The sequence below is a fragment of the Nymphaea colorata genome, chromosome 5 (genome assembly GCF_008831285.2).
Source record: "Nymphaea colorata isolate Beijing-Zhang1983 chromosome 5, ASM883128v2, whole genome shotgun sequence".
Taxonomy (NCBI): domain Eukaryota; kingdom Viridiplantae; phylum Streptophyta; class Magnoliopsida; order Nymphaeales; family Nymphaeaceae; genus Nymphaea; species Nymphaea colorata.
In genome coordinates this window covers 1606993-1629886 of record NC_045142.1, presented here as the reverse complement: position 1 = coordinate 1629886, position 22894 = coordinate 1606993, and the positions used below count along the sequence as shown (strand labels likewise).

Below are 22894 nucleotides of genomic sequence, written 5' to 3'. Positions count from 1 at the left end.
GCCAGTTCATGCATGCACCTACAGATGTGCACTTGAAGGCTGTAGATAGAATTTTGTGCTACTTGAAGAAGAATCCCGGAAAGGGACTTCTATATGTGCAACAAAGATCTATTGAAGTTGAAGGGTATTCTGATGCAGACTGGGCAGGCTGTGTTGACACCAGAAGATCTACTTCAGGATACTGCGTCTACTTAGGGGGAAATTTGGTTGTTTGGAGAAGCAAGAGACAAGATGTGTGTTCCCGCTCGAGTGCAGAGGCTGAATATAGGGCTGTGGCTACTGGGGTATCAGAATTGTTATGGCTGAAGATCTTACTGACAGATATTGGAATAGAGATTGAAGGGCCTATGAGGATGTATTGTGATAATAAGTCTGCAATTAACTTGGCTAACAACCCGGTTCTTCATGATCGAACAAAGCATGTGGAGATCGACCGTCACTTCATCAGAGAAAGAATTGATGCTAAGGAATTAACGCTACCTTACATGAAGTCTGAAGACCAAACTGCTGATGTCCTAACCAAGGCCTTAAGTGTAACTCCATTTGAGAGAAATGTATCCAAGTTGGGCATGTTTGATATGTATGCCCAACTTGAGGGGGAGTGTTGACGGGTTTTGTTATTCGGGTCCGGATCCGTACCCGATCCGGTTTGTCCTAATTAGGACTACTTATACTTCTGTAAACCCTAATCTTTGAGTTAATGAAGTGTTGAAGAGAGAGAGTGTCTGGAGGCTAGTGGGCACCAGACCTCCTCACCCGTGGTTTTTCTTCCCTCGAGTCGAGGGTTTTCCACGTTACATCTGTGTGCTTTCTTCTACTCTCGTGCACATTTTGTTTCTACACAAGTCAAGGAGGCATATGCCCTTGTTGGCTTGCCAGAATTTCCTTTATAATTATACATATAAACATATAAGTGCCTATACTGAACTTAAGTTTATATACTTCAGACCTCTATCTCTTAAATTTCTGGTTCTGCAATCGCATCAGCATTGGAGGCATAGATTCTAAAAGAAATAATGATGTTATTGACTGAACAAAGAAACCTAGATCTATGCTCCTTAATGAATCAAAGCACCACTTTGACCATCGTTTGTTTTAGACTCTCAGAAATCAGAATTTGATATCCTTTTTGATGATCACAGGGATTTTCTTTGCCTTTTATGAAGACGAGAATGTTTTGAGACTCCATGGGATCACCTATGATTGAGAATTTGGGAATGACACAAATTTAAAGTGTAGGCTTTGGTTCTATTTCCCTTAACCTAAAAAGATTGACCAACTTTGTGTTTACTTACAGAAGACTAATTCAAGGACATGCAAAAATTATCTTTCCTGCACCTTTTCAAATAAAAAACTACATGGAGGTGTCCCTCCATACTTAAAAATTTTTTGCTTCACAACTGGTTGGAGAACTGAGGTCTCCATGGAACTTGGCAAAAATTTTTTGCTTCACAACTGGTTGGAGAACTGAGGTCTCCATGGAACTTGGCCCAATGAGTAGAACATCAAGGATATTGAGACAACACTAACCCAATTTGTGTCTATTCAAAAACCTCAAACCAGTGGCAGAGCCAAAAACTTTTGACTGAGAGCCACTACTCATCGGGATGCTGAACTTCCAAGGCTGAGATCTTCATCTTCATTTCCATTGAACGTGGTAAAAGGGCATCTTGCTGGGTCTGAGACTCATATCGAGGTGCACTGACCAAAGTCCAGTGAGGGCATCTCATATGGCTGGACCTAGGCCTGAATTCCCTCTTAGTTCAAAATCCAAAGGCCCATGGAGTTAACTGGCTCTGCCCCTGCCCCGAGCTCACTTGGAGTCACTGCCTTCAAATAAAACCTAAGCGAACCAGCCTCTTAATGAAAACCTGAACATATATAGACCTGTACGACCACAAGATCCCAATTGAGCCCCACACAAAGTACACATGACTAGGGGTATTGGCCGCATTGCCTCAATGCATGACCACTAAGATAGATACAATTATGACACAGATTGCATTTGTTAGATATGATAATGGCGTGACTGGATCTACCAAGCCTTGTCAATTACATGCAAGAGATTGTTTGATCGACATTCCCAAAACACCCAGAACAGAACACCTATGTGGTGTATCCAAACTCATGCAAACAGTGGAAAGGATGCACGCTCCAGAACACATGGAATGACACAAAACAGCGTGTTCATTTTGTGCATTTGTGCCCATAAACAACTTCTAAAAGATCAAGTTCCATCACTTCAATATATAAAGCAAGGTGAGGATCAAAAGGTTGCCAATACTTGGCTAGAATCAAACCTTCAAATTTTCATGACTCCAACTATAACTATTGCAGTAACCTCTATCAACTGGGTGACCCTATTCATGCTAAGAGAAGTAGAGTTGTAGAAGTGATTCACGCATGCTTGGGGGAGACTTGACTTCAAGGTTTAGGGTAAGGGCGGAGCCACATACGTATATATATAGAATTATGATATTAGTTTTTTCTTGGCCTCAAACTTTCCAGGCATTCAATCAACATGTTCTCCAGTGTGAACCCATGCCCAACTATAGACCTCTTCTCTTATGAGAGAGTGGGGAGTTTGGGTGGCTCTTTCTGGTTGTCCAATCCACAAATCAGAATTCTAGGCCTAATAGTCATATGCACCAGCCACTAGCTGCTGCTGCTGATGACCTAAAAAGGATTTGATTCTGTTGCCAACAATCTTTCACACCCTCTTTTCATGAAGCAATGACTTCACGTCGGTGGTTCCCCAGCCTATGCTAATTGTGCGCTTTGCCAATTCTGATTTGGCCTCATTAGTACCAAAAATTGAGTCTGTGAAATCTATCCAATACATTCAAGGAGGCTCTCTCTCTCCCTGTCTCTCTCTTTCTTTCTCTCTCTCTTTATATATATATATATATATATATATATATATATATATATATATATATAAATATGTAGTATGCAAACTAATGAAGGTAATGAGCTTTTGTGTAAAACTCGCATTCTTTTTACATTTTAAAGGTTAGACCTCACTGATGTGGTGTACATTGTTTTGTTATTTATGAAAGGCTTCTTGGATCATGTGTTTGAGATGCTGAGTTTTTTTCTGCAAGAGAATTGCGAATAAAATATCTACAACATACTAAAATTCAACGACTCAAAGATCATGCTCTAACATTAGAGAAACACAAGCCAAGTTTTCATTCCTCGCAAACAATCTATTGCAAGAATACAAGTACTGTCAAGTCGAGTCACTTACCTGATTAGTACCAACTACCAAATAAAGGATAAGGGCAGATTTTCACTCTCTGTATGGTGCTTTCGCCCTTCTTTTTTTTGTTTAATAAATATGTGGGCGTCAATATTCCCTTTTGGAATCCTCTCTTACAGAATCAGGAAGGCAAGGTGGTTGGTGGGCCTTGTAGCTCTTTTTCCATTTGCAACTTTCTCATGCTACGTCAGTTAGTTGCACATACTTGCATCCCATCCTTGAAAACTCGGAAGTGAAAATATGTTAATGGATAACTGAGTTTTCCATTCCAACGAAACGTACCTCCTGTAAATGAGAGACAAGTCTCTTCAACCTCCCCTTCTTTCAGAGAAGCATCAACTATCTAGCTTGGTTTCCAAGATGTGCTTTCAGGGAAGTGGGACTCCTCTTCAGTTAGAAGTTTCGGGTAAACTATGGTCAATGCCTAGATAAAAGCCATTGATATGGATAGCATGGATCAACATGATTGATTTGCACACATTCAATTCAATGCTAGGAAGCTATCTGGTCCATTGCATACAACTACCTGTGCCGAGTTGTATGTAATTTGAGGAATATTCTTATTGTTGATGCATTTAAATTTTTTGTATACCTTGTTAGGGTTCTATGTTCTGTTCCTTCTGAACTAAATAGAAAGGTGGACTAACGCAAGCAGGTACTGCCGGCAGGTTTGCCATGTGGACTATGTGATTCCTGTAGGTGACCGTCTTGCATCATTGTTCCCAATCCTATCTGTGCTCCTAATGGTGTGACGTAGTCCTTATCATTGTCTCCTGTTTATAGGGATTCTTTCTGCAAATTACTGTTTTTTTTTTCTTATCTTAGTAAGTCCATGTGAGAGAAGCTGCTCTTGAGCTCAGCTCCATCAGTGTTGCTTCCATAAAGCTTGCAATGAGAGAGTACACAAGTATACAGAAGCTGAGCGGAACAAGGGCTGTTCAGCTTGGCTCATTTGGATCTGTCTGTATACAAAATTCTATACATTTAACATAAACTTTGTCTCAAATGTATGTAACTGTTGGCTCACCTTGGTGATTGCTTTGCTCCTACTTTGGTTGCAATCTTTTTGTGATGGGTTGGAGTGACTGAAAGAATGAGCATCAAAGAGAGGGGCATGGGTTGGGTCTTTGAAACCTTCCAGTTGCAAATGGTTTGTCTAATTTGTGCTAATAAGGTTACTCCGTGTTGCTAAATATCTATTCCTGCATTCTGTTCTTATAGCGGGATACATCTACTGCATTGTATGGCTCAATGGTATAATCATCTCATTGTCCTTAACCTTTGCATTCACTGTTTGAATTACACTCCTGATATGGAAAATCTTGGTAACTTAACTCGATAATAGCAGATGCTCCTGTGATCAAATTAATCTCAGCAAGAGGTCTCTATTTCTTATCAAAGAAACTCATCCTTGTACAGCAGAAACCTCTATGAGCAAATGGTAACCAGTTGCCAACATCCAGCTGGCTTAAATGATTACAATATTACATTTCCTTTGAGGCGGCAGTTTTTTATCAAGTGCAGTTACTTTTGAAGGTGGATCATATTGTAAATAGGCCAAGCCACTACTTTTCCTCTTGCAGTAACAAGTTATGTAATGAACTTAATCAGGGACTGATTGATTGGTCCCTGCTTGTTTGGTACAGGTCAATTGTGTCAACAGAAGGCTACCACCAAGTGAGGAGTCCATATTCCATTACTTATAAAATATCGAGCTGGCTGATTGACAATACTTGAAGAGTAGTTTTGGTAAAATTAAATGATCTTACCTGCTTTTCCTAACAAACCATGCACAGTTTCTTAATTCATATGGTTTACGTATATATTCAGAAATTGAAGTGACAAGAAAAGTCAGCTAGTGAGGGCGACTTGTAGATGAAGTTTAGCTTTGTTGGCGATGATATTGGCATTTTCACAGCTTTTTATTGTGCATTCGGCTGTCAGCTGGAGTTGCTGTTGTGGGTTTTCCTAAGCACATGCCTCCACAGTTTGTGGCTTCCAAAATTGACTAAATCATGCCGATTTCCGGGAAACCATACTTTCAGATTGTAAATCCAGTTACAAAGAGGTGCCTTCTGGTCTCTACCCTCAAAATAATGGTCGTCAGCCTATGATTATTTGGTAAGAATAGCGTCTTTTTTCTTGATTGACAAGGTTGGTTTAGGCAAACCTATACCAGATTAGGGGCTGAAGTAGTTGCTGTTCTGACTATCTGTCGTGTTTGGGTGATGACATTTTTTGGGTCCTTGCTCATAATGTTAGTATGAGTTCTTTTATAGCCAAAGTCAACAAAAAATCTCAACTTCCCTGTTTGATAAACGGGTTTATACATTATCTCCTGATTTGGACCTTATTTGTGACAGCAGAAACTAGGCCACTGTGGTTTTATTTTCACTAAGCTTATTTAGTTTCTTGCCTCTCTCCCCCTCCTCTTGTTTTTCCGTGTGCTTGTTATCTCTGTCTCGCACTTGGGTCTTATCTGCACTCCTTACTGTTGTGTGGTGAAACGTCTCTATGATCGACTGATTTCGTAAGGTGAAGTTTATAACCAACCATGACTGATGGCATTTATTTGGTAAGTTTGTTAACCAAAATCTTGTATCCTGCTACTGAAATCTATTTTTTTTTTATTTCATTGACCAAATGATTTAGATCATGGAATGTTGATACCAAGTTGAAGAAAATTATGAAAAAACCTGATATTTTAGAAAAGCCGTCCAATGCTCCTTATAACAGATTTTTTTTTTTTTCTTTTTCAGAACTTGTTCTTTGTTCGATGGTATCACGTAGGGTAGTTGAAAATTTTAACAAAAAAGTAAAAGGCACACACGAAAAGTTTCGACCGCGTGTCGGATGCCAAACATGTGTAAATTACATGAACACGAGTAATGTAAGTAAAAAGTTTACGCAACTCGGTCCGGCCCCGGGCCGGGCAGGAAATCCTAAAACTCCCAATTATGAACCAAGTCTACCCATTTGGATCATCAATCGCCGTCGGTTGTAAACAGTATTACTCCTTCGGTTGGATGTTGCAATCAACACATAAATGCTATGCATAGTTGCGATCAAGGTTTTGAAAAACACAGTGAGCACGGAGACTTTCTTAAATACATGGTTTAGGAAAAATAGTAGTTGCAAATTGTGAAACAAACTGTTCATACCACAGTTACCACAACAAGTTCTTGTTTCTTTTTTATGTATATAATATGAATAACCTTTTGTGCGGCATCTAGAATTGAATGTTATATATGAGCGTCCCTCCTGACTGTCTGTCCCTAAACTTTGTTGTACCAGCAGGGTCGAGTGATCAACACCTCAGGGGTTGACAGTTTTTCTCAGCTTTACTCGGAGAGAGATGGCAGCCCAAAGGCCTTTTTCTTTTTAAGGCTTGCATGACATTTGTTTGTACAGTGAGTACTAATGGTATTTGTTTGTACCTGAATTAGTGATCTTATTGAAAGGTCAGGTCCGAAGCAGAAGATCGGTTTTGGTCTTCTTCCCTGTGGCCAAAGAGATAAAAGAATAGCCGTAGGGAGCAGGAAAGAAGGCTGATAAGCAACCAAAAAGCCTTATGCTCAAGCAAAGAAGCTACTAGCAACGGTCGTTGTCGTTGTGCCAGCGGAATGAGTAGTATAAGCACCCGAGGCACGGGCTGGTCTTTGAATCTGGCTCCTCCATTGCTTCAAATATCTAATCAGAACTTACCCATATCTTCTTCAGGCTTTAGATTTCTAACTACTTTGGTTCTGTTTTCCTTTCTCTTGGTGCATAACAGGTAAAAGATTTGTACTTCACAACGCAATGATTGGCACCTTCCCTTATGATTGTGAATGAATAAATGCATGAAGGAGACTATTCCATTGACTATTGTAGCTGTTGTGTCTGTCTCAAGGTCTTATCAATGATTGGCACCCAACACACGAGCATTTGTTTTTCTTTTTTTCCTAGTCGCTGTCATCAGTGTCAATTTCATCTTTCATTTAGATTTTGACCCTTTCAGATCTTGTAGATACACCTAATCAATTTAACTGTAAATCCATTAAATTGGTTTTTCCCTTCTTCCGTTATTATTGTTTCTGTCATATTTTTTTTTTCTTTGCTACTGTATTGTTTAGACATGAAGAGCATATATGTTTTGCAACATGAGAAGACTCTATAGGCCATTGTTTATTTTGATCTATTTCAGGCATTTTTGTTGTTGTTGTTCGGATCTGTAAGCATCTATTTGGCCTTGTTATGAAAAAGCCTTCGCCTTCTATACCACAAAACGGGTCTTTACTGACACAAGGAAAAGATTGGTAAAGTATGCTAAACGTCAGTAAAACCTTTATGAGAAAACAAGAACTTCCACTGACGTTCTGTACCATAAATTGGAAAGCCTAGGCTTCTTGTTATCGCGTGATTCACGTCCAAACCTTTTAATTAAGCTAAATGGCTTCTAGGCCCTTCGTTTTCCCCCAGAATCAAGTCGAAGGAAGAGAAAACAAATTAGCGACATTTTTGTTCTTTCTTTTTCTTTTTTTGTTTCAAGCTTGATAAGGAAATTCAGATCTGTGAAACCCAATTTTTGATTAGAACCAAAATCGTTTTTTCTGAAACATATAAAATTCAAGGCAATTCCTTAATTCCAGCTGATTTGTCGATATTATGGAAAACCATTAGGATTCATGAAAACCAATATTCTTATCAACATTCGTGAACATGAGCATGATGGATGTTAAGGGTTCTGGTCTTTACTGGATTCAACTTAATAGGATTCAATTTAATCATATTCCAATCAAACTCTAAGCCTGCTTTTAAGACAATATTTGGATTTGATTAGCATAAGATCAGACATATATATGTAGTCGGTGTGGATCTGTATCAGATCCTAAGCGGATAACAGATTAAAATTGGAATTCAGTCATATATGGAAGCTGTACACCATATCTGGATCCAATAAGTAATCGGATTCATATTTTTTTCATCAAATTTGACTGAATAGATTCAAGACCAGATCAGCAGTTGAATATATCTGATCAATTTATATCCCTAACTAGCATAATGACTACTTTATGTGTTTATTTTGCAGCTGGTGTGGTAATGTAATGCTCTTGTATGGGACATACCTTGTTAAGAGGGTATAGCTGACAGCATGGGCTGCCCATCAAACCCAAAAGAAGTGGAACTGCTGGACTCTGCAAATTAGTTTTATGCACAACATCTGGTACCCAACTTGGCATGAACTAATTTGACTCATTTTAAGAAGGGAAAAAGCTGATGCCCAATAAAGAAAACATGACAATGGTTAAAGGAACTTACTCTCAATTATAAAAAGGCTCCAAAACAGTGGAGAATGGAGAGGAAGAACCAACTTTGAACAAAATGAAAATACTTCTTGATATTCCCACAGTGGACCCAAAGAGTTGGTATGCCTTCATCTTCTGCCTTTTCCTGGTCTTCTTTTTTCTTTACCAACTTTGATGGATTTGCCATACAGCTACACATCACCACCTTACTGCCTCTTCAATATAAGGTCCCTTTTGTCTTCCCTTTCTCTCTCTTTCTTTTGTTGTTTTTATTCTTTTGGTTGGTAAGCAAGAGTTGGTGAACAAAGCAACCCCCAGGAATTTGAGGCCTACTGCAGTTGTTCTTTGCATTTAAATGAAAGGGATCTTTCCCTTGGAGTTTTCTCTTTGGCTCTTGCACACCATCAGCTGCTCAAAGTGAATAATTGGAAGGTGGACATACAAGAAGGTGCATATACATAGCGATGCGTTTAGGCGTTTATGCTAAGGAACATGAACTCTTCTGATAAGTAGGGCTAGGCGCCGGGTCAGCGGATTCAAAGTCTGTCTGCGGCCTGCTTGGGGCCAGCCTGAGAAGCTGTTGGGCCGGCCCAAGGCCATTTTTTATGGCTCGGGTCTTGCCCAACCCAAACCGGTTCGCAAAAGGCCGTTAGGTATCCGACCCGATGCTCCCCGAGTAAAATAAATTCCTATGGAAAATCAATTACCATGATGTGGTTTTATTTTTCAAAATTAGTTGCCAATAATTGCTTTAATTGACATTAATTTCAAAAATATTACCAATTCTAAAATTAATCGAAGTATGCTGAAAGTATGGACAGGTGCCCTAATATGTCAATATCAACGGGGCTAAAAAAAGGTGTAGTCGCTGTGTGACAATAATGGAGTAATGTTTGATTGCCATATGAAATAAGATAAGACTTACTAAAATACAAAAGCCATTTCATCATGCGGACCGAAGCACTTAGGATTCACCAACTTAACTCTAATCATTCAATCTATTTCTCTATTCATTAAATGTTAGTAAGGCCCAAAAGAAAATTTTGCATTTTTATGCATAGACATGGGATGGCTACAAATCCGAAGAAAAGGATTCTTCAAGAATCAAAACCTTTCACGAGTTCCCATTCCAATGCATAGCTGTCTTATTTGATCAGTTGGGAGGACTAACCTGTTATTTTATTTGATTAAACTTTTATGATCGCCCTGTTGAGTTATATATATATAAAACTGGAAGGTAGAATCACCCAACCATTTAACAGGATTGTCCGATCTATTATAATAGATGATTGTCCGATCTATTATAATAGATGGTTAAAAGAAAAATAAAGAAAAAAAATTGATGCACATTTTCATCATCTAGTATCAGTTTTTATATTTTTTTATGTTTTTATCACAACCGTTCATCTGTAGTGGTCCAGGGAAAAATTGACTAACTAAAGTCACCATTATATATATGTATGTATATATATATATATATATATATATATATATATAGAGAGAGAGAGAGAGAGAGAGAGAGAGAGAGAGATAGAGAGAAAGAAAAAGAAAGAGAGGCCAAAATTCACCTAAAAAATGAATTGTGCTAGTCGTGATGGACCCAAATCAAATTTGAGTGTGGACTCAAATCAAATTTAAGTGTGAACCTAGCTAGAGTAGGTTCACTTGGTAGAAAGCAAAGTCAAAAAGTTCAATAGTGTAGTCATACTAGCCTTGTCGAAGGGTGTGGTACAACTGGTTGGGTATCTAATTCAAATTTCAGAGGCACCAGCCCTTTTTGAATGCCTATACATACAAGAAAGACACTCCATGCCAGCAAGAAAGTCTTCAAAGCCTGAAATAGTTTCTTTCAAATTAGAAAAAAGGTTGTCATGCTACTAATATATTAAGAGATAGAGGCAGGTGTGGTCAATATGAGGATAAGTGTCCGTACAAACACACAAAAGAATGCTTATTTTTATATTGATAGTTCATGGTAGTTTTTCTTATTTACATACTATTATTTCTTAAAAATTTAAAATTATATAATTACTGCTCCTCCTTTAGCCCAGGTATAGAGGGGGAGAGGTGGGTGGTAGTAGTGAGAGAGAGAAAGGAGCCCACAAGACATCACTTTCAGTGGAAACCTAGCGCAAACTTACTAAAGAGTAACGCTCATGAGAATCGAATCTAAGATGTAAAGTTTGACAGACTAAGCTACAAACCAAGTGGGGGAGAGAGAGAAAAAGAGAAAAGGAGAGAGAGAGAGAGGTGGGGAGGCAATTGGGGTTGGGAAATGAGCCGATGGCAGACGGGCGGTGCGGCCCAGGTGCGGCCCAGGTGCGGCCAACTCAGTCAATCATCAATGAAACGTCCGGGAAATGAGGACAAAGGAGATCCCGGCCTTTACTTCTCTCGCGTTATTTCTTTGGGATTGCGATTGGAGGGCGGGGGCATCAAAGATGAAGGGGACGCAATGAAGGCTAAATTACACACAAAAACGCGTTCTGTCTCCGTCCTGGTCAATGAAAATAATGATAGAAAGTAGCAAACACTTGGTGAAAGGAGAGGAGAGGTGGCGGGGATGAGCCGCTTCATGCATGTGATTAGTAAAGAAGCGTGGCCACATACCGACAGAGCCATGGACGGCCACCACCCTAAATTGAAAGCCCCACATCCCACCGCACCGCTGATTTAGGAGATTATATATATATATATATATATATATATATATATAGAGAGAGAGAGAGAGAGAGAGAGAGAGAGAGAGAGAGAGAGAGAGAGAGAGATAGATGGACACAAAAACCAGATCTCTTAAACTAGATTATCAATGTATTCTTTATAAACTTTAGTAAACTTAAGAGTGATTTAGTAAGATATGATCTTAAGAGTGCTTTAGTAAGGAACATATATTAAGTCAGTTGCTCTTTTAACTGTAAAAAAGTTAACGTTCAATTTTTGGTACGAGTAGAAAACTAATAACTTTTACAAAAGCAACTTGCATTGAAACACGTTTTATGTTAAATTTGTATTTTTGAAAATATTGGCGTTTTTCTAATTTGTTTAAAATTATTTTTTTTTCAAAAATTTAAATAGTATGGGTTTTGTTGGAAATTTTAGAGGCTGTTTGGCAACCGTGATAGTGATAGGATGTTATTGTTTTATGTATTTATTGTAAAATTTATGGTAGATTCATGGTATACTTTTTTTAAGTATTTTATGAAGCTGCCATAACTTTTTGAAGCAGACATAAATACATATGATGTTATTGTTTTCAATTTTAATGTAATGGTATAAGATATACCAATTGCTCGCCCCCCTTCTCTCTCTCTCCTTGAGAGTCCAAATATGTGTTTTAGCATTTTTATGTTTTTTTTTTCAAAAATTTAGATTTAAGAATGAAGAGAGAGCATTAGAAAATGTAAAAAGTAAAAAAAAATTGTGAAAATTTGATATCTAAATCATGATTTATCATTTGAGTTGACCTAAGTTACTCGGTAGGAAGCGAGACACCTGTCAATTAAAGTGTCACACATCCACCATTTGTAGTCAAAAGAAATAACGCTAACTAGAATCAAATTGATGATCACCAGGCCCACTAGTTATGCCACTCCTAGAAACTTATCACATGTGTGGAGATTTTCAACTTCTGTTTGCGGCATGGAGTTTTAAAGATTTGGCATCGATTTGTGAAATCTGTCCTAGTGGCAGAGGCAGCGGGATATTCGGGCGGTATGATTTAATCTCTAAAAGCAAAACCTAACTTTGCACAGTCCTCTCCATGTTCTAGAGATCATTTTATATTATAAAGTTCATTCGACCGTGAACCTTCATGCCTTTAATTTGGAGCCCTCTTTTTTTTCCGATAATCACGAGCATTTATTTAATCAGCACATTGGAAAAAGAATGATAGACGACCTTAGAGTACATATAACAACATATGAACTTTATATATATATATATATATATAGTAGATTGATAAAAAATACAAATAGTAGATCGTAGTATATTACTAGGAATTTTTGTATATGTCCGCCGATTTCTTGAAAACGACAAGCCGCTATAAACACGACTCAAAAAACCTTTTGGTTTGTACTCAGACTATCTGTTTCAGAATGCTCTCATTCCAGGGTTCATGTGGATCCTACTAAACGCGTTTCTAATGGTAGAAAAAAAAATCTGATAATGTTGAACCAGACTCCTCTTGCTTGACCTTAATTTGGCTAACTTTGGAAATGTGACAAAAAAAGATGATTGTCACATTAATACCACACCATGCTCAATATTGGGTGAGAGAAAGAAAATCCTACCATATGAGAGAAAGAAGGCCAAACCCTCCACTTTACTTTTCATCACAAGGTCACTTTGTGTAATACTCATTTCATATGCTTCAACTTGCATATTAGTGTCCCCTTTTGCAATACAAAAAGTTGATGTCACCAGAGATACAAGCCACCTACCAACCTTTACCTGTATGTTGTGACAACTGACTAGAGCTGCACACGAGCTGAGTCGAGCCCGAGCTTGGCCAACTTGAGCTCCAGTGAAGCTCCTTATAGCAAGCTCGAGCTCAACTCGACTACACAAAATCGAGCTTGAACTCGACTCGTTTAACCCACTTAACTCGTTTAGGCGTTAACCCCTGTAAGCATTAACTCGTTTAACACGTGTAAGCATTAACTCGTGCAATTTGTGAAATCAGTTTTGATAATATTACATAGAGTACCAATTTTCGAGTCGAGTCGAGTCTAGTATAAACAAGTCGAGTTTCTGAAACTCAAACTCGACTCGTTTACCGTTTCGAGTATCTTTATAAGCTCAAACTCGACTCGGTTATAAACGAGTCAACCACAAACTGAGTTTTTTTGAGAAAGTTCGAGCCGAGCCCGAGTTGGCTTGACGCGTTTTGCTGCCTAACCACTAACCCTTTAGGGATACTATGCTCCATATCAAAAACACTAAGCACAAAAAACTGGTGTGTTATGCTTCTAATCGGAATTTAATATGATCAGAAGCAGCGTTTCTCTTGATTAATGCAAAGATTAGTCGTTCAAAGTGAGGTGGACTGCCTCAGTTATCGAACTCTTGACATCCTCCAAGGCTCGCCAAGCTATACTGTATCGAAAAAATGCCTTAAATTGAATGAAAAAAAATAATGGCAGCTTTTGACATATACAGTCCAAGCATTAAATAATTTCATAGATAGGAAATTAAAAAAAAAAAAGTCATTTATCTCAGCCAAGTCAAAGGGCAGATCTCCTACGCCAAGAGTGGTTTCTTGCAAATCAAAGAAAAAAACTCCACGCAAGAGAGTGGGTAAGATGTTCAACTTGCTGAGATCGGCTAACAGTTAGAAACAATGGGATACTGAGGCAACGTATGGTGGCAGGTGAATAAGCTAGTTCATCTAGATCATTTCTCGGTGTTAGACTTCGTCAACAGATATATGTACTATAGATAAGAAATAATATTCTAAATGCAAATAAGTGAGCCAGTAGCTGGTAGGCGGCCAGTCTTCCGTTCAATTTCGCCGGCACCAGCCTCCTACTGACACATGCTACGATCTTAGGGGCGGGGAGATCAGTAGTTTTAGGGTTTAATTATGCCGCCGGGTGAGTGACTAAGGGAATAGTTGATTTTCCGCGAAAATAGGCATTTTATTGAACATGATCAGAAATTGAAAGTGGGTAGGACCAATATGATACTACTGAACCTGTCTCTGACCCAGCACCACTAAATGGGTCCGGGAAATGCAGGTGGCTGGCCCGCCCTTTGCAGCCCGGTCGGGTCTGAACTGCACCTGACACAGCACTAACTAGAAATTTTTTGGATCATTTGATTGAACTTATCGGGATGTACAGGATACGGTGCCAATCGCTGGTCAACCATATGGTCCGGATTGTAAGCCCACCAGTTGGTTGCAATTGAGCTGGATCCAACCTTCTTAGCTGGACCTAACTGCAGCCCTTCACCTTCAACTCTGGTCATGGCTTGGAATTTGGTCCTCAAAGCAATATGGAATTGGACTAAGATGCATTTAGCCAACCTGTATTCCTTATAGAGACTTTCAGGTTGGCAGGTGAGACACTAGTCCATATTGGCAGGCCCAAACCAGGTCCGGACACAGCAAAAGGTGTCATACTGGTAGTTTGGTAGCATAGACATTTTATGATTACCTCATGAATCTACTTTAAAAATTGGAGTAAGTTTATGAAACAGTAGTTCTAGCATATCCAATGAACTGGCCTCAATCTTTAAGATAGATTCATGCAACACTCACAAAATGTCTCTGCTGCCAAATGACCTTTTAAGGGACGATAACCTTAAGCTCCAATTTTGCGAGATCATCAGTTAGCAGAAGCTCTGGCAAGCCCATTAGGCCGGGGGATTGGCCTAATTGAACACTTTCAGTTAGAAGAAGATCAAGAGCTCGATACATGAGATGTACCATTGTTCATGTTGAGTGAGTAGGAGGAGTATTTCATCTCATCACTAAGTTGGACACCACTGTTCATGTTATATGGTGAAAGTCTGCCTAAGCATGCAAAACAATGATGAAGTGAATGGAAGGTGATACCAAATCTTGGAAAGATGTGAAAATATTGACTTTCTAGTTCATCTGACCCAACAAAAATACCTTGCAACTCAATCATTGATGATGGATCTTTTTTTTATTTAAACGATTGCTATTGGCACAGGGTGATCAAGTTAGGCCAGGATTCCTAGTAGACCGGTCAAGTTTAGGGTTTGAACCCCTAAAGCTCATAAAGCTTCCTATTTATTTATTTATTGTTTCATAAAGCAGTTACCAACATGGTTTATCATCGAATATGTCGCATCAAATGAAAATTATTCTTAGTTAATTAATTTAATAATGCAGACTGTTCTTTAAAAATTTTTTAGCAAATGGGGAATGAGAATGTTACGGTGGCTTCATTCTCGACAATAGGTCAATTTTCCATTTAACGACCTTTTTTTTTCTATGGTTCCGTAGACGACTCATTTTTTAAATTTCAGATACATGCCTGAGTTTTGCTGCAAACAAGGATTTTTTTTATGGGCTTCACCAACTTCATAACACAGAAACATACCCATTCTTGGACATGTATGTATTTATCTTTTTCTGGATATGAGTTTCTATGGATGACTTTTTGTGAAACCTTACGCCTTGTTTTTGAAATTATGAAAGAAAGTTGGGATCAGATGTGGAATTTTAAGAGATCAGAGTTGCTAGTCTCCCTAGAACAAATATGTCTCATGGTTTGTGCTTTACATCTCTGGTTTGGCTCAGGACTGTCTTAATTTAATCTCATGAGCCATGTGAATGGTGAAAAAGTAAGGCAAGAACCCACACTCTTGCTGCTTAGGGAGAATTTAATTTGAGTTGAAAGCTGGTATTTCTTTATGAACATAAAATTTCTTAATGGATCATGTCTTGGAGATTGTGGACTTTGTTTGTTTCTCAGTCAGAGAAATTTTTGAAAAAAAAAAAAAGAAAAGATGAGGTCATGTAGTTGTTGATGTTGCACCTGGCCCCCACCATATGTAAAGTGAACACCTTGGTTCAAGGTCTGAACTGACAACAGCTTTTTTTTGGACTACATACTACCTTCTTTCCATTCAATCAACTCTAAATTAGCCATTCAACCAGTAGCTGCATCAAACAGGCTGAGGTTAGGGCTGAATTTTAGTTACCCAATTCTGCTTAATTGAATCTGATGTAACTAGTTTCAGATCTGAACTTGGATTCAATCTTTTTTTTTTTTTTAGAATTATATTTGGATCTAACTAGCATAAGATTTGATGCTTGCATTTAATTCAGTTGATTTTTTACTGAATCTCATTTAGATATTAAACCTGTATTTATATTTGGTCAAAAACTGCGTATCAAACCCATTTAATTAGTAACTGGAAATGAATTTCTTTACCGTAGTCAACTAAAGAACTCAAAATCGATTAGCTAATCAGATAAATTTCATCTATTTATGTCCCTACTTAGTTCCCACTTGAGTTACCTTCTTAGAACAGAGCTTTAATCAAAGACAGCAGCTTGAATACAGATCCTTGTTTGGTTCACTTGGAAGAAACTTTACTCGTTGAAAACTTTGATTAAGCTACTTGGGCAGTTGATTACTACCCTCTAACCAGCCACCACCATGCCTAGATCTCTTAACTTTACTGCCATAAGAGTCGTGACATCTAAACAAACATCTTTGAATCTGTTGGCCTCACTGTTTTCGAGTCATGGCATCCTAACCAGGAGAAGACAGGAGTCCAAAGGAAAGTTGAACAGAAGCCAGTGGATCTAATTAAGTTCTACACACATATAACAAATGAAACTACCATCTGGTTCTAGAAAGATGAGGCTCTAAAGCTGTACATGATTAAGAAAAGATCCCAATTTTTCTGTTCTGCCTTACAGCCACATAAAAACAAGAATGTTCACTTCACTCCCTTTCCCCACCACAGTTAATTCACTTCCCAAGGAGACCAAGGTTGATGCCCCTGCTCCCCTAACTTAAAAAAATCAAACTGCAATCCCTCCTGATCTTTCCTACCACCATCATCACACACAACCCAACAACAATCCCTCTGCACATATATATATAAACATCAATTCCTCTCCCCCTTCCCTGCTCCCTTCATCAAACCCACCCATTCCAAGCCATACAAGAACTTCAACCAAATTCTCTTTCTGAAACTCCATGACTATCTTCACTCTGCACCAAATCTCACCATGGTCCTTCTTCCTCTTCCTCTGCCTCCTCTTCCCAACCTCCGAACCATCTACTCCCAAACCCATATTTCTTCCTCTACAGACCATGAAAATCCCTTCTATGAACCTCCCTAAGCCCACAAGCAAGCTCCTATTTCGCTACAATTACAGTCTGGTAGTTCCCCTCAAGGTAGGCACACCCCCACAAGAAATCGCCATGGTGGTGGACACAGGAAGCGAGCTCTCATATCTCGAATGTCTTCCCTCTCAGAGCAACCTCACCATCTTCAACCCCAACTCTTCTTCCTCCTACTACGCTGTCCCCTGCGATTCAGACACCTGCAAGAACAAATCCAGAGACCTCCCGTCCCCAACTATCTGCGACTCCAACAAGCTCTGCCACTTCGCTCAGTCTTACGCCGACGGCTCCACCTGCGAAGGCAACGTCGCCACCGATACCGTCTCCCTCGGCGGCCTCACCGTCCCGAACCTCGTATTTGGCTGCGCCACCTCGAGCTACAGCAGCACCAAGGACGATGGGAGGACCACCACGGGGATCATGGGCATGAACCGCGGCTCCCTCTCCTTCATCTCCCAGATGGGCTTCCGCCGCTTCTCCTACTGCATCTCCGATCGCTCCTCTTCCGGCGTGCTCGTCATCGGGGACTCCGACCCGGTCTTCGTCCGCGCCCTGAACTACACCCCTTTGGTCGACATTTCCCTGCCGTTGCCGTACTTCGACCGGGTGGCCTACTCGGTCCAGCTGATCGGAATCCGTGTCGCCGGGAAAGTTTTGCCGCTGCCCAAGTCGGTTTTCGTGCCGGACCACACCGGAGCCGGTCAGACCATGGTGGACTCCGGCACTCAATTCACCCTGCTGCTTGGCCCCGTCTACACCGCGTTGAAAAACGAGTATCTGCAGCAGACGAAGGGGTTGTTGAAGGTGTACGAGGACTCCAGCTACGTGTTTCAGGGGGCCTTTGACCTTTGTTACAGGTCGGAAGATGGGGCGATCCCGTCTCTGCCGCCGGTGGTGCTCATGTTCAGAGGGGCGGAGATGGTGGTTTCCGGCGAGAGGCTGCTGTACAGGGTACCGGAGTTGGCGGGGGTCTCCTGCTTCACGTTCGGGAACTCGGACCTGGTGCCGGTGGAGGCGTACATCATAGGGCACCACCACCAGCAGAACATGTGGGTCGAGTATGACTTGGAGAGGTCTAGGCTCGGGTTTGGCCCGGCCAGGTGCGACCTGGCTGGCCAGAGGTTGGCTCAAGGGCTAGGGGTTTAGATGGGCTTAACTTTTTCTCTTTCACTCTCCTTTTCTTCTTTTTTTACTTTGTTTGTTTATATGTCTTATTTTGGGGGTTTCTAACAAAATAGTTTGTATATTGATATTTTGTAATTAATATAATAGGCGATGATATATACATTGGTGCATGGTTGAAGAAAAGTGAAGTCTTTCCCTTGAATTGGTTGGTGTGACTTTGAATACTTTAACGTGTACCTCGGGGGCTTGTTAATGGCGACTGCAGCAACAACTCTCCCTTTTACGTTCGACATGGGAATGCGTTAACTTCGTATTTCTTTTACTGAATATAATATGTGTATATGTATATATGTAATTTAATTGGGCATTCTCATTTTTCAAAGACTTCAAACTTAAAAATGTGATTTATAAGGTCAGTACAGTGGATATTATGGTTGAATAATAAAAAGGTGAATGTATCTAAGCTTTTCCACTGATGCCAAAATCAATTAAGTTGCGTTGAGATCCACTTTGATATGAGATCCGCTGAAGATTTCCCCATAATGTTTAAATCTATCAAACACAATTGAAAACAGGTTTTTTTTTTTTTTAAGTTCAATTAAACTAAATATGGCTGCATTATTAGACCAAATCAGAGTAGTTTAGACAGTGATTAGCCGGGCTGATGCTGATGAAACTCTTAGTCCTCTATTCAGTTCCTTTAGGCGCTATGCTTCAATGCCTTTTAATGTGGTGGAAAAATTGGGCTACTGCATTAGACCCAAACCAATCACTAAACTTCTCTTGAGGCCACACATAGCCCTTCTCTCTCTCTTACATGCTCATGATATTTAATTGATCATATGGTTCAAACTATTCTTGGATGTGATTTAGATATCTTATTTGTGACATATAAAAGAAAAGGAGAGTGAAAGAGAAAAAGTTAAACCCATCTAAACCCCTAGCCCTTGAGCCAACCTCTGGCCAGCCAGGTCGCACCTGGCCGGGCCAAACCCGAGCCTAGACCTCTCCAAGTCATACTCGACCCACATGTTCTGCTGGTGATGGTGCCCTATGATGAACGCCTCCACCGGCACCAGGTCCGAGTTCCCGAACGTGAAGCAGGAGACCCCCGCCAACTCCGGTACCCTGTACAGCAGCCTCTCGCCGGAAATCACCATCTCCGCCCCTGTGAACATGAGCACCACCGGCGGCAGCGACGGGATCGCCCCATCTTCCGACCTGTAACAAAGGTCAAAGGCCCCCTGAAACACGTAGCTGGGGTCCTCGTACACCTTCAACAACCCCTTCGTCTGCTGCAGATACTCGTTTTTCAACGCGGTGTAGACGGGGCCAAGCAGCACGGTGAATTGAGTGCCGGAGTCCACCATGGTCTGGCCGGCTCCGGTGTGGTCCGGCACGAAAGCCGACTTGGGCAGCGGCAAAACTTTCATGGCGACACGGATTCCGATCAGCTGGACCGAGTAGGCCACCCGGTCGAAGTACGGCAACGGCAGGGAGATGCCGACCAAAGGGGTGTAGTTCAAGGCGCGGACGAAGACCGGGTCGGAGTCCCCGATGACGAGCACGCCGGAAGAGGTGCGATCGGAGATGCAGTAGGAGAAGCGACCGAAGCCCATCTGGGAGATGAAAGAGAGGGAGCCGCGGTTCATGCCCATGAGCCCCGTGGTGGTCCTGCCATCGCCCTTGGTGCTGCTGTGGCTCGTGGTGGCGCAACCAAATACGAGGTTCGGGACGGCGAGGCCGCCGAGGGAGACTGTATCGGTGGCGACGTTGCCTTCGCAGGTGGAGCCGTCGGCGTAAGTCTGAGCGAAGTGGCAGAGCTTGTTGGAGTCGCAGGTAGTTGGGGAAGGGAGGTCTCTGGATTTGTTCTTGCAGGTGTCTGAATCGCAGGGGACAGCGTAGTAGGAGGAAGAAGCGTTGGGGTTGAAGATGGTGAGCTTGCTCTGAGAGGGAAGACATTCGAGATATGAGAGCTCGCTTCCTGTGTCCACCACCATGGCGATTTCTTGTGGTGGTGTGCCTACCTTGAGGGGAACTACCAGACTGTAATTGTAGCTAAATTGGAGCTTGCTTGGGGGCTTAGGGAGGTTTATAGAAGGGATTTTCATGGTCTGTAAAGGAAGAAATATGGGTTTGGGAGTAGTAGATGGTTCGGAGGTTGGGAAGAGGAGGCAGAGTAAGAGGAAGAAGGACCATGGTGAGATTCGGTGCAGAGTGAAGATAGTCATGGAGCTGCTGTTCGACTTCCACCATGCCGTGACAAGCTTCTTCTTCTTAATATAGTGGAGTGCCAACTCAATATCTCCTTTGTTTTAGGAGAGCTGGTTACAAGATTTCTATAATAGTCGTCAACAATTTTTTTAACATTAATATTTGATATTTTTTTGCTGGACTTATCGGCACTCCAAGATCATCAGATTGACTTGCCTCTTTTCTTGTTGAAAGCATCCATGAGCTTCTTCAATAACGGATGTTTTTTAGGCAACACTACCCATACCCACTGAGTAATAATTTCATTTGCAATCTGCTGAGTCAACTAGATTTTATCTCTCAATATCTTTTCTTCATATGATTTCCTTTTCAATCTGCTGAGCCAACTAGATTTTATCTCTCAATATCTTTTCTTCATATGATTTCCTTTTCAATCTATTGAGCCATCTGGATTGCATCTTTAATACCTTTTCAAACAAATTTGGTTAGATTCATAGATTGTGACCAAATCTAAAAACAGGTTTAATATCTAAATGAGATTCAGTAAAAACTCAATTGAATTAAATGCAAGCATCAATTCTCATGCTAGTGGATCACAATTATATATATATATATATATATATATATATATATATATATAAAAGCTTGAATCCAAGTTCAGATCTGAAACTAGTTACATAGGAATCAATTGAGCAGAATTGGGTAACTAAAATCCAGCCCTAACCTCAACCTGTTTGATGCAGCTACTGGTTGAATGGCTAATTTGGAGTTGATTGAATGGAAAGAAGGTAGTATGTAGTCCAAAAAAAGCTGTTGTCAGTTCAGACCTTGAACCAAGGGGTTCACTTTACATATGGTGGGGGCCAGGTGCAACATCAACCACTACATGACCTCATCTTTTTTTTTCAAAAAATTTCTGTGACTGAGAAACAAGCAAAGTCCACAATCTCCAAGACATGATCCATTAAGAAATTTTATGTTCATGAAGATATACCAGCTTTCAACTCAAATTAAATTCTCCCTAAGCAGCAAGAGTGTGGGTTCTTGCCTTACTTTTTCACCATTCACATGGCTCATGAGATTAAATTAAGACAATCCTGGGCCAAACCAGAGATGTAAAGCACAAACCATGAGACACATTTGTTCTAGGGAGACCAGCAACTCTGATCTCTTAAAATTCCACATCTGATCCCAACTTTCTTTCATAATTGCAAAAACAAGGCGTAAGGTTTCACAAAAAGTCATCCATAGAAACTCATATCCAGAAAAGGATAGAAACATACATGTCCAAGAATGAGGTCTGTTTTTGTGTTATGAAGTTGGTGAAGCCCATAAAAAAAATCCTTGTTTGCAGCAAAACTCAGGCATGTGTCTGGAATTTAAAAAATGAGTCGTCCGGCTACGGAACCATAGAAAAGAAAAGGTCGTTAAATGGGAAATTGACCTATTGTCGAGAATGAAGCCACCGTAACATTCTCATTCCCCATTTGCTAAAAATTTTTTAAAGAACAGTCTGCATATTATAAAACTAATTAACTAAGAATAATTTTCATTTGATGCGACATATTCAATGATAAACCATGTTGGTAACTGCTTTATTAAACAATAAATAAATAAATAGGTAGCTTTATGAGCTTTAGGGGTTCAAACCCTAAACTTGACCGGTCTACTAGGAATCCCGGCCTAACTTGATCACCCTGTGCCAATAGCAATCGTTTAAATAGAAAAAAGATCCATCATCAATGATTGAGTTGCAAGGTATTTTTGTTGGGTCAGATGAACTAGAAAGTCAATATTTTCACATCTTTCCAAGATTTGGTATCACTTGCATGCAGAAAATCCATTCTACAGAATTAAACAGCTAGTAATATGGGCTTTTGACTTCGAGTTAGGGTTAGACAGACTTTCACCAGATAACATGAACAGTGGTGCCCAACTTAGTGATGAGATGAAATACTCCTCCTACTCACTCAACATGAACAATGGTACATCTCATGTATCGAGCTCTTGATCTTCTTCCAACTGAAAGTGTTCAATTAGGCCAATCCCCCGGCCTAATGGGCTTGTCAGAGCTTCTGCTAATTGATGCTCTCGCAAAATTGGAGCTTAAGGACATCGTCCCTTAAAAGGTCATTTGGCAGCAAAGACATTTTGTAAGTGTTGTATGAATC

At 40.3% G+C, this 22894-nt stretch overlaps 2 protein-coding genes across 2 annotated transcripts; one reads left to right on the top strand and one right to left on the bottom strand.

Annotated features, from left to right (window-relative positions):
- The first annotated feature begins 17014 nt into the window (after positions 1 to 17014).
- Positions 17015 to 18669, top strand: LOC116253926 (aspartic proteinase PCS1-like). Its single transcript, XM_031628922.2, has one exon. The coding sequence runs from the start codon at positions 17235 to 17237 to the stop codon at positions 18528 to 18530; it is 1296 nt and encodes a 431-aa protein (XP_031484782.1). The 5' UTR covers positions 17015 to 17234; the 3' UTR covers positions 18531 to 18669.
- A 683-nt stretch (positions 18670 to 19352) lies between these two features.
- Positions 19353 to 20776, bottom strand: LOC116254606 (aspartic proteinase PCS1-like). The gene has a single exon (XM_031630090.2). The coding sequence runs from the start codon at positions 20738 to 20740 to the stop codon at positions 19442 to 19444; it is 1299 nt and encodes a 432-aa protein (XP_031485950.1). The 5' UTR covers positions 20741 to 20776; the 3' UTR covers positions 19353 to 19441.
- Positions 20777 to 22894: the final 2118 nt, after the last annotated feature.

Excerpts from the sequence above, each read along its gene's own strand:
- LOC116253926 (XM_031628922.2), top strand. The coding sequence starts at position 17,235 with ATGACTATCTTCACTCTGCACCAAATCTCACCATGGTCCTTCTTCCTC.
- LOC116254606 (XM_031630090.2), bottom strand. The coding sequence starts at position 20,740 with ATGACTATCTTCACTCTGCACCGAATCTCACCATGGTCCTTCTTCCTC.